Source organism: Nomascus leucogenys, chromosome 18 (assembly GCF_006542625.1).
Source record: "Nomascus leucogenys isolate Asia chromosome 18, Asia_NLE_v1, whole genome shotgun sequence".
Taxonomy (NCBI): domain Eukaryota; kingdom Metazoa; phylum Chordata; class Mammalia; order Primates; family Hylobatidae; genus Nomascus; species Nomascus leucogenys.
The window spans coordinates 36508551-36521271 of NC_044398.1; the positions used below are offsets into that span (position 1 = coordinate 36508551).

The following is a 12721-nucleotide window of genomic DNA, read 5'->3' on the forward strand; positions in this document are numbered from 1 at the left end:
AGACAGCCAGTGACACCAGCATTGCCAAATCCAATAGCTATTTTTCAGTCCTCATCTTGCTTGACCTGTCAGCAGTTCTTGTCACAATTGACACTCCCACCTTGAAACATTTTCTTTGCTTAGTTTCCAGGATACCACATTCTCCTGGTTTTCTTCCTACCTCACTAAACATTTCTTCTCAATTGCCTCTTGCTGGTATCTCTTCAACTCTCCAGTCTCCTAACATTGGAAGGCCTGCATCTCTAAACCACTTCTCTATCTAGATTGAAAACTTCAGTGATCCACTTAGCCTCGTGGTTTGAAGTCCATGTATATACACTGTCTTTCCACTAGCATATAAAGTCTTTGAGAACAGAATGTTGATTTTATTCTCTAGTGTGCCCTAGTACCTGGAAGAGTATGTACTCAATAAGTGTCCAAACTATATCAGTGACCCATTTTAAGTTTTTATCGGGCATATGTGTTTTGTAGCTCTGTATGTCACCTTAAGAGTGGTAGTGAGTTAACTGTCCTTAATTTTCGAGAAAGCATTTCAAGAAACAAATTAGGAAAGAGAGAAGCTGACTTGATGGTGGAGGCCCTGGGTCATATCCCAGCTCTAAAAATAGCTATCTGTAACCATGGCCAGCTTCTCTGGTCCTTAGTTTCCTCATCAGTAAAATTAAAAAGCTGCTAAGATCTATACAGCTTTAAAAGTTGCTGGCACTACTGAATACATAGGCAGAATTCTACCCCAAAGCCGCTATGGGGTTTAATCAGATTCCTTTCTGTGTTCTGTGTGGTGTCCCTGTTCTCTGGGGAGCTGAGGTGAACGCACCATGGCATGAACAGCGTAACACATTGCTCAGTGCATCTGCATCTCCATGAGTGGAGGGTGCTCATCTCACTCCATGCTCTCATGTCTCTAGGTCCAAAAACTGTCTTCATTGTTGTACTATAATCTTATAAGTATTTGTTTGTTGTCAAATATAATAAAAATAAATTGTGGTCAACAAGCAACTGCTTCAGTAAGTATCAAGATACTGTATCTATGATACTGTACAGAAATGACATATCTTAGCTAAAAGACAAAACATTCTGTCTGGTTGTATATTGACTTGAGAATCCTTTGTCATCTTATACAGGGACACAAAACAGGTCTTTGTGGTTTTGTTAAACTTGTGTTCTTTTCCCTAACAGGGTGCATCTGAGAAAGACATCGTGCACTCTGGCTTGGCATACACAATGGAGCGTTCTGCCAGGGTATGTGTGCAGATGCTGTTTGCCTTCCAGCTAGTCACATGAAGTGCAACTCAACCATGCTATCTCAGCCGCCAGACTGTATGTGCTGATAGAAAACAGCAGTCTATTCAATGGTCCTCATTTGTGTGTAGCAAAACACATGCCTTTTCAGTCTCAGATGATGAGCAATTTTTTAGAGTCTTCAAATATGTTTTTGAGGCTTTGGAAAGAAATAATAAGGCTGATTTAGGAGGTAATGATGTTGGTAGCTAGCCCAGTATGGAGTTAGCCAAATTGGATTGTAGCTCAGTGCGCCACTATGTTATAGCTACAGGAGGCTACCTTACTATAGAATTTGGTATAAGCAAAAGTTATTTTGACTGCTTGATCCCTGCTTTAAGGCCTCAACCACAGTTTGAGTCCAGTTTTCCTAATTTCTTCTTGGGTTCAGATTCTATCTGCTTGGATTTATGATGAAATAGCATAAGCAGATATTGATGAAGAAGGTGTTGCTTCTTAGGGCTGTTGTTTTTCTTGTTAATTTTTGATCGAGATAGGGTGTATGTGGTATAAATTCATCCTTTCAAAGTATTAAATTTGGCATCCTTTATTATATATTTGAGCCATCACCACTTTATAATTCTAGAACATTTTCATCACTCCCTTCTTTTTTTTGTTTTTTTTTGAGACAGAGTTTCGCCCTGTTGCCCAGGCTAGAGTGCAGTGGCGCACTTTCAGCTCACTGTAACCTCCATCTCCCAAGTTCAAGCAGTTCTTGTTCCTTAGCCTCCCGAGTAGCTGGGATTACAGGCGTGAGCCATGATGCCCAACTAATTTTTGATTTTGTTTTCGTTTTGTTTAGTTTTTTGAGATGGAGTCTCACTCTGTCGCCCAGCTGGAGTGCAGTCTCTGCTCACTACACCCACCGCCTCCTGGGTTCAAGCGATCCTCCTTCCTCAGTCTTCCGAGTAGCTGGGATTACAGGCGCCCACCCCTACACCCGGTTAATTTTTTGTATTTTTAATAGAGATGGGGTTTCACCATATTGGTCAGGCTGGTCTCGAACTTCTGACCTCAAGTGATCCACCCGCCTCAGCCTCCCAAAGTGCTGGGATTACAGGTGTGAGCCACTGCACCCCTGCCTAATTTTTGTATTTTTAGTAGAGACAGAGTTTCACCATGTTGGCAAGTCCAGTCTTGAACTCCTGACCTCAAGTGATCTGCCTATGTCAGCCTCCCAAAGTGCTGGGATTACAGGCATGAGCCACTGCACCCAGCCACCCCATTGTTAAGTCCAGAGAATTAGGCCCTCCTGCCTAGAGGTTCTGCTGCTAGAGTAGTTTGTCTTTGGCTGCCCGAGTCCTGCCTTGAAACAATGAGAGGGTAACTTGGACCAGGCCTGTCTGGGCCTTGTGTGTTTATGGCCTGGCCACTTGAGTCAGGATCATTTTCACTGCATTTTCTCTTTCATTTCAGCAAATTATGCGCACAGCCATGAAGTATAACCTGGGATTGGACCTGAGAACAGCTGCCTATGTCAATGCCATTGAGAAAGTCTTCAAAGTGTACAATGAAGCTGGTGTGACCTTCACATAGATGGATCATGGCCGACTTCCTCACTATCCTCTTCATGTGTAACTTCTGCAGACCTATCACAAGTTTACATGTAACCACAGAAATCCCTTTCTCTCCTGACTCATTAATAATGGATACCATTCTCAACAAGTCAATCCAAATCAGCCTGTTGAGAAAGAAATTAAGGTTAGGGGATCATGTACAAGCTGAGTGTGAAAGTAGAAATCACCTACACCAGAGAGCCATTTTGGTATTTTGCGTTTAGATAAAAAGCCTCCTCTATCTGGCTGTGCAGCCTTGCTCTGTGGCTTTTCCCAACACAATCAGTGCGAGTGCTGGGGAAGGGACAGTCAAGAGCAGTCAGTTGCTTTCTTATTTTGCTCTGGATGAGTCTGGGACACGCTGTAACTTTAACACATTTAAGAAGTAGGTGTGTGGCCTTTTCAGAAGGTGGCATGGTCCTGAAGTGAGTTCTTAGTATTTTATATCAGCAAAATAACTCAATTTTGCAGGTTGCAAACAAATATAAAAGCTGTTTCTGTTTATGAATTTTATTCTTTTAGAATAGAATAAGTACATGCTGCTGTAATAAAATTGCCTTTAATCACTTAACAAGCCTAACCTTGACTCAAACAGTGAATGCCTATAGAAATAATAAATGAAAAAAACTAGTATTTTTATATCATAAAACAATGTCATTTATAGCTTATCATTCATGTATTGTTGTCCAGCAGACATTAAAAGCCCTGTGGATAATTAAGTTATCTTCATACCTGCAAAATAGTGGAGGCTATTTTCGTTAAAACTGTCAGAATTTGCTTACTATAATTATGACACAGTCCAAAGAATGCAGTAACTTTTTATCATGTTAACTAATTGTTCTCTTTTGAAGATCTATGGTTGACTAATTAAACAATAATTCAAGTAGAGTGTCCCAGAAAAAAACCACTTGGGCTCCCTGTTTGGAGTCTGGCTGGCTCTGAGCGTTGCCAATGGCCCCTACTCACCTGACTTTGTATCCTCTCCTTTTAGAGGCTTTGCATTCTGCACCCAGCTTCACTAACAGTGGGCTGAAAACATCCTTGGGTTGAGTGTTTCATTTGGGAGTTATCTGGCCAGGGCCTTTTGGTGTCCCCATGAAGTGCTAGATAATATATGTGTAAGAATCAGCTTTTTTTTTTTTTTTTTTTTTTTTTAACTCTAACACCCTTCAGAAATTTCTAACTACTTTGTAACTGCATGGCTTAACCTGGTGATAAAAGCAGTTATTAAAAGTCTACGTTTTCCAAAACTTACGTTTCTTTTCTGTGTTTTTATATGTGGTAGTTTTTCTTTTCATAAGCTATAATACTGCAATTGGATTTCTGAAATGTTTATAGTGACCACTTATATAACATTCCTTCCACTTTATTGTGAGCTGCCCAGATTTTATTCTTGAATTCTGGTTTTTGTTTGTTTGTTTGTTTGTTTGGTGCTCTACGCATTCTGAGAAACTTCCCTAGTAACGAACTGTAGAAATGATCCCTGAAAGCATAGTCTTTATTCTCGAATTATTTTGTATTTTATTAAATAATATCAACAGCTGTTCTTGAGGAAGAGGCTCTAATGTTTAAAGCTGATACTGAAGTAACTTTTAGTGCCGTTTTTCACTGAAGGGGATTTTATGTGGAATAATTTAGCTACAGAATGTAACAACTATTGAAGAGAGAATACTAACTGTAATCAGAACTGAATTCTAGACTTGATTCCATCAGCTACTTAACTGCCAGTGTGAAGCCTGACTTTCATTTGGTCTTTGTCTGTATGTCACAGTTCTGCCTCTGCATGCTCCTGGCATCGGGTCAGTCAGATAAACAGGCCCCCAGTATATGGGCATAGCAAGCCCTTCCCCAGCATGGTGGTGTCTATCTGCACTCTAGGTGGGCTACTAAAATGTGTAAGGGGGAAAGTGATACAAAAACCAGTTCCAGAATGTTAGAATAATGGTGGGGCAGCAGATTCAAGTCATGTGAATGTGGGATAAGTCTTAGTGGCCTTTGACTATATATTGGAAATATTGATTTTTTTTTTGCTGGGGGGTTAGTTTTTGTTTTTTGAGACAGTGTCTTGGCTCTGTCACCCAGGCTGGAGTGCGGTGGTGCAATCACGGCTCACTGCATCCTCTTACCTCCTGGGATCAAGCAGTTACTCTGCCTCAGCCTCCTGAGTAGCTAGGACCACAGGTATGGGTAGGACACCTGGCTAATTGTTTTTATTTTTTGTAGACACGAGGTCTCCCTATGTTGCCAGGCCGATCTCACACTCTTGGGCTCAACTTATCTTCCCACCTTGGCCTCCCAAAGTACTAGGATTACAGGCATGAGCCACCATGCCTGGCCAATAGTAATTTTTTAAAGATTAATGTTGAGGAGTACTGTTGATAGTAATATTAGAAAACTAAATTACCTGTGCTAGCTATATAAAGATGAGAGCATTAGTGTCAGTAATTTTGGCTCCTGAAGGTTTTAGTTTTTAAAAATCTGGTCAATTACTCTTTTTACCTTGACAGAAATTTTCTTTTTTTTTTTTTGAGACAGAGTCTCGCTCTGTCCCTGAGGCTGGAGTGCAGTAGCACGATCTCGGCTCACTGTAACCTCCGCCCCCTGGGTTCAAGCAATTCTGCTGCCTTAGCCTTCCGAGCAGCTGGGACTACAGATGCGTGCCAGCACGCCCAGCTAATTTTCTCGTATTTTTATTAGAGATGGAGTTTCACCATATTGGCCAGGCTGGTCTCAAACTTCTGACCTCATGATCCACCCACCTTGGCCTCCCAAAGTGCTGGGATTATAGGCGTGAGCCACTGTGTCCGACCTATTTTCAATTATTTTTAAAACTCACACATGATACTGAAGTTACTTGGTTCTGAAATAGCCATAGATGACTTATATAGCACCTGAAGAAGACTTAACTGTTGCTTTATGAGCCTCTACACCAGAGTGTATTCTAATTTCCCTGATTAAGGAGATGAGAAGTAAAGGCATGAATTTTCAGTGCTTTTGGCACCCTAACTAGTAGGATTGGTCATTCCTTTTTCTATATTTTTTCTCTTTTCCTTTTTTTTTTTAACTTCATGACTAGCCAAAGAGCTGATTCACTTTTTAAAAAAAGCTTGGCATGGCTGAGAGCGGAGGCTCACACCTGTAATCTCAGCACTTTGGGACGCCCAGGCAGGCAGATCACAAGGTCAGGAGATGGAGACCATCCTGGCTAACACAGTGAAACTCCATCTCTACTAAAAATACAAAAAAATTACTCGGGCATGGTGGCAAGCGCTTGTAGTCCCAGCTACTTGGGAGGCTGAGGCAGGAGAATGGCGTGAACCTAGGAGGCGGAGCTTGCAGTGAGCCCAGATCGCGCCACTGCACTCCAGCCTGGGCCACAGAGCGAGACTCCATCTCAAGCCTGGCATGTTAACTCACAAGCAAGTAAATTCCATATTCACTAAACATCCCTGACAGGCTTTCCCAGCCCTGCTGTTTGTTAAGGTAGTCAAAGCGTGGCACATGAAGAAAACTACATCTGTGGATATTGTACAAAATATTGTTTTTACGATTTTTTAATATTTTTAACATAACTTTTATTGAGTTGTGTTTGTATTTTTATCAAACATACTTCACTTATTTATTTATTTTGAGACGAAATCTCGCTCTATCACCCAGGCTAGAGTGCAGTGATGCGATCTTGGCTTACTGCAACCTCCACCTTCCAGGTTCAAGCAATTCTCCTGCTTCAGCCTCCAGAGTAGCTGGGATTACAGGCATGCACCACCATGCCCAGCAAATTTTTGTATTATTAGTAGACACAGGGTTTCACCATGTTGGCCAGGCTGGTCTCGAACTCCTGACCTCGGGTGATCCACCTACTTCAGCCTCCCAAAGTATTGGTATTATAGGCATGAGCCACACATCCAGCTTCAAACATACTTCAGACAGTTTCTCACCTCAGCACTATTGACATTTTAGGCTATGTAATTCTCTCTGCCTTATTAGGGTGTTTAGTAATATATCCCTGGCCTCTACACATTGGATGTCAGGAAGACCCCTCAGTTATAATAATGACTAATATATTCAGATTGCCAAATGTCCCCTGTGGAGCAAATTCATCCCTTGTTGTGAACCGTGATCCAGAGAGCCAAATAGTGACACAAGGTTTATTGTTCACAATAGCTTGTCCCCTCCAATCCAGACACCACCTGCCTCACCATTTTCCACTGCCCCAAGGCAACCACTTTCAGCAGTCTTAAATATTTCATTTTTATTCTATTTAAAGCTTTGCTCATTTTTAAATTGGGTTTTGTCCGCATTATTGAGTGGTAAGGGTTCTTTACATATTCCACAGCCGGTTGTGGTGGTACAGGCCTATGGTCCCAGCTACTCAGAAGGCTGAGGCAGGAGGATCACCTGAGCCCAGAAGTTCAACACTAGCCTAGGCAACATAGCAAGACCCTATCTGTAAATGAATTTTTGAAATACATATTCTAGATAATTGACCTTTATCATGCATATAATTTGCAAATATTTCCTCTCAATCTGTTAGTTGTCTTTGCACTTTCTTGATAGTCTCCTTTTTAATCTTGAGAAAGCATAATTTATTTTTCCTCTGGTTGGTGTGCTTTAGGTTGTATGTAAGAAACCATTGCCTAATCCATAGTCATGCAGATATATACCTATCTTTTTTTTTTTTTTTTTTTTTTTTTGAGATGGTCTCGCTCTGTCGTCTAGGCTGGAGTGCAGTGGTGTGATCTCACAGCTCATGGCTAAGTGCAGCCTCTACCTCCTAGGCTCAAGCAATCCTCCCCCTTCAGCCTCCCAAGTAGCTGGGACTATAGGCCCATACCACCACCAAGCACAGCTAATTTGTGTATTTTTGGAGAGACAAGGTCTCGCCATGTTGCCCAGGCCAGTCTTGAACTCCCAGGCTCAAGCAATCTGCCCACCTTGGCCTCCGAAAGTGCTGGGATTACAGGTGTGAGCCACTGTGCCTGGCCTAGAAAGATTTTTTTAAGAAATAGTGACCAGGCTGGGCACAGTGGCTCACGCCTGTAATCCCAGCACTTTGGGAGGCCGAGGCGGGCGGATCAAGAGGTCAGGAGACCGAGACCATCCTGGCCAACATGATGAAACCCCGTCTCTACCAAAAATCCAAAAAATTAGCAGGCAGGCAAGGTGGTGGGCGCCTGTAGTCCCAGCTACGGGGGAGGCTGAAGCAGGAGAATGGCGTGAACCCAGGAGGCGGAGCTTGCAGTGAGCCGAGATCGCGCCACTGCACTCCAGCCTGGGCAACAGAGCAAGACTCGGTCTCAAAAAATAGTGACCAAAAATATCCCACATTTGATGGGAGTTGCGAATCTACACATTCAAGATGCTCAACAAATTCAAAGCAGGATAAACTCAAAGAGATCCATACTGAGACACATTGTAATCAAATTGTAGAAAGTTAAAGACAGAAAAGCAGCAAGAGATAAGTGATTCATCCTGTACAAGGGATCTTCAGTAAGATTAACAGTTGCTTATCAGAAATCACAGAGTACAGAAGGCAGGACACTTCTTCCCCTTTCTCCCACCGATAGATGATATATTAAAAGTACTGACAGCAAAAAGTCAACCAAGAATCCTATATCTGGCAAAAAACAACCTCTAAAAACGAAGGAACATTAAGACATTCCCAGAAAAGTCAAGGGAGTTTATCATGAGTAAACTTGTGTTATAAAGAATGCTAAAGTCTCCCCATATTACTCTCAGGAAGAAAAAAAATAGAATGCAAAAGTGGAGCTGGGGCCGGGCGTGGTGGCTCATGCCTGTAATCCCAGCACTTTGGGAGGCCGAGGCAGGCAGAACACAAGGTCAGGAGATCGAGACTATCCTGGCTAACACGGTGAAACCCCGTCTCTACTAAAAATACAAAAAAAAATTAGCCGGATGTGGTGGTGGGTGCCTGTAGTCCCAGCTACTCAGGAGGCTGAGGCAGGAGAATGGCATGAACCTGGGAAGTAGAGCTTGCAGTGAGCCGAGATCACGCCACTGCACTCTAGCCTGGGTAACAGAGCCAGACTCCGTCTCAAAAAAAAAAAAAAACTCTGGAAAGCAGGGTGGAACTATTCCCATTGTACCCACAGCAGAGTTCCAAGACAGGATATCGGTGAGTGCGGTGACCCCACAGTTGTACTTCACATATGCTCCCTGCTCTTTCCTTCAGACAGAGCTGGTTAGGCTGATGTCATTTACTGGGTAGTCTTTGTAATTAGCTTGACAGTAAGTGCGTGACATGTGTGTTTTTTACCTTCTCTTTTCATTATATTCTAAAACTGGAGTAAGAATCCTAGTGACTACTAACAAATTTAAAATAAATAAATTTGGTATCTTTCACACATGTTTTAACAGTGAAGGATTATTATGTATTTTAATTATTTTAAGCTTCAGAGAAATAGGAAGAATTGAAAAGTAAGCATTAGATTGAACTATGTGAGAGTCCAGGAGTTTGAGACCAACCTGGGGAACATAGCAAGTCCCCATCTCTATGGAAAGAAAGAAAGAGGCTGGATGTGGTGGCTCACACCTGTGATCCCAGCACTTTGGGAGGCCAAGGTGGGTGGATTACTAGGTCAGGAGATCAAGACCATCCTGGCCAACATGGTGAAACCCTGTCTCTACTAAAATACAAAAATTAGCCAGGCGTGGTGGCAGCCACCTGTAATCCCAGCTACTCGGGAGGCTGAGGCAGGAGAATCACTTGAACCTGGGAGGCAGAGTTTGCAGTAAGCCAAGATCGCACCATTGTGTTGCAGGAAGTCAGGGACCCCAAACGGAGGGACCGGCTGAAGCCATGGCAGAAGAACATAAATCGTGAAGATTTCATGGATATTTATTAATTCCCCAAGTTATTACGTTTATAATTTCTTATGCCTGTCTTTACTGCAGTCTCTGAACATAAATTCTGAAGATTTCATGGACATCACTTCCCCAATCAATACTCATAATTTCCTATGCCTGTCTTTACTTTAATCTCTTAATCCCATCATCTTCATAAACTGAGGATGTATGTTGCCTCATGATCCTGTGATGATTGTGTTATCTGCACAGATTGTTTGTAGAGCATGTGTGTTTGAAAAATATGAAATTTGGGCATCCAAAAGGAATAGGATGGCTGCGATTTTCAGGGAACAAGGGAGATAACCATTGGGCCTGACTGCCTATGGGGCCAGACAGAACAGAGTCGTATTTCTCTTCTTACAAAAGCGAATAGGAGAAATATCGCTGAATTCTTTTTCTCCGCAAGGAACAGCCCTTAGAAAGAGAATGCATTCCCAGGGTTAGGTCTCTAAAATGGCCACTTTGGGAGTGTCTGTCTTATATGGTTGAAGATAAGGGATGATATAAGCCCCGGTCTCCTGTAGCACCCCCAGGCTTATTAGGATTAGGAAATTCCTGCCTAGTAAATTTTAGTCAGACAGGTTGTCTGCTCTCAAACCCTGTCTCCTGATAAGATGTTATCAATGACAATGCATGCCCAGTGAGACATGAAACTTCATCAGCAATTCTAATTTCACCCTGGTCCTGTGATCTCGCTCTGCCCCCATTTGCCTTGTGATATTTTATTGCCCTTGAAGCATGTGATCTCTGTGACCCACACCCTATTCGTACACCCCTCCCCTTTTGAAATTCATAATAAAAACTTGCTTGTTTTGTGGCTCAGGGGGCATCACAGAACCTGCCAACATGTGATGTCTCCCCTGGACACCCAGCTTTAAAATTTCTGTCTTTTGTACTCTTTCCCTTTATCAGACCGGCCAACACTTAGGGAAAATAGAAAAGAACCTACATTGAAATATTGGGGACTGGTTCCCCTGATACCGTTGTACTCCAGCCTAGGCAACAAGAGCTAAACTCCATCTCAAAAAAAAAAAAAAAAAAACAACTACACACCGATATCCTTTATGAATATAGACACAAAAATACTGAATGAAATACTAGCAAACCAAAGCCAGCAGCTGATTAAAAGTGGTGTACACCATGACCAGGTGGGACTTATCCCAGGAATGCAAGAGGAGTTCAACATAAGAGATCAATCAATGTAATGCACCACATTAGTGAAACAAAGGGAGAAAATATATTATCATCTCAATAGATGCAGAGAAAGTAGTTGACAAAATTAAACACCCTTTCATAATAAAAACATTCAGCTAGGAATAGAAGGAACTAATCAAAAATAACAAAGAGCATTTATGAAAAAATCCATAGCTAACATAGTCATTGGTGAAAAATGGGAAGCGTTCCCCTTAAGTATGGGAACAGAACAAGGATTTTCCCTTTCACCACTACTAGTCAACATTGCACTGGAAGTCCTAGCCAAGAAAATTGGACAAGAAAAAGATATAAAAGCATCCAAATTGGAAAGGAAGAAGTGAAACTCTATTGTCAGATGACATGATTCTATATTTAGAAAATTCCATAGAATACATACACACACATATACACATACATAAACCTACTAGCCAGGCATGGTGGCTCACACCTGTAATCCCAACACTTTAGGGTGTTAACGCAGGCAGGTTGCTTGAGCCCAGGAGTTCGAGACCAGCCTGGGCAACATGGCAAAACCCCATCTCTACAAAAAGTACAAAAACTAGCAAGGTGTGGTGGCTTATGCCTGTAGTCCCAGCTACTCAGAAGGCTGAAGTGGGAAGATCACTTGAGCCAGGAGGTAGAGGTTATAGTGAGCCAAAGATTGCACCACTGTACTCCAGCCCTATCTCAAAAGCCAGAATCTAAACAAATAAATGAACCTAGTAGAGCTGATTTTAATTCAACAAAATTGCAGGGTACAAAGTCAACACACAAAAATCAGTTATGGAAATATACATGTTAAGATGGCCAACTAGATGCAGCCAGGTGCAACAGCTGCCACCGAGGGACTGATTTGACTGGTGCACTCCTAATGGATCTTCAGAGGGAAGGCACTGAGAGTGGATGGAGGGAAGACACAGAAGCTCAGCTAAAGGGGGAGGAAGATGGGAGGCACCCTTTCATACAGATGAAATAAAATCACTTAAAATAATCAATTAGATTTCAAGTAGGAATTTGAAAAGTACTGTCATCATTTTCTTTATAATAAAGAATGTGACATGATATTTAAAGAAAATTATTTTTAGAAGTGTTCAATTCCACTGGCAACACTATCAGGCAAACACCCTAAATTTTCCATTGTTCAGGTTGCAAAATGTGAGTATTTCCTAAATTTGCTGTGAACCCTTGGGAATAAAGCAGAACACAATTTTCAAAATAAAAATGAACAATTTAATGCATTTAAATAAGTTTCCTAAAAATGATATATTAATAAAATTCAGTACTAAAATATATAAATCCTAAATAAATTTCCATTTCAATACTTCCTTTTGATAGTTCTGTTTTCTCTCTCAGTATAGAAACAACCTGCATGTATGCAGTTCAATTCCTTAGGCATTTATGATTCGTTCATCTTAATTTAGAAAATATCAAGGCCATGCCTGGGAGCAGAATTAGGGCATTATTTGTCTCTCGACAGTGTGTTTTTAAAATTGTTATGAATAAATAAATTGACAACATCCTTTCTAAGGTGTACAGACATTTTCAATCAATAATGCACACTATCAGGACATAAAATCCCGTACCTTTTTGAGAAATCCTAAAGTTTTCTTCAGGGAATGGATTTACACTTAGGCTTTATCATCTATCCTACACTGACATTTGGGGGCTGAATTTGTTGAGGTGATAGGTGCCTCTATACAGCCGCAACCCAGATTGATCCTTTCACTACTACGCCTTGAGCAAAAACAGTCTTAAGTTACAGGAGTGAATTAGTGCCTTCTCGTTTCCTGCACCCTTTATTTCATGACCTAATCCCATGTATA

The 12721-nt window shown here is 41.5% G+C and overlaps 1 protein-coding gene across 1 annotated transcript in view; it reads left to right on the plus strand.

Annotated features, from left to right (window-relative positions):
• LOC100587725 (glutamate dehydrogenase 1, mitochondrial) overlaps positions 1–4091 on the plus strand; it is a 42325-nt gene extending 38234 nt beyond the window's left edge. Inside the window, exons 12-13 of the mRNA XM_003281951.4 lie at positions 1180–1242; positions 2698–4091. Coding sequence (XP_003281999.2) covers positions 1180–1242; positions 2698–2817 — 183 coding nt within the window. The 3' untranslated portion in view covers positions 2818–4091. The remainder of the gene's footprint in view (positions 1–1179; positions 1243–2697) is intronic.
• Positions 4092–12721: the final 8630 nt, after the last annotated feature.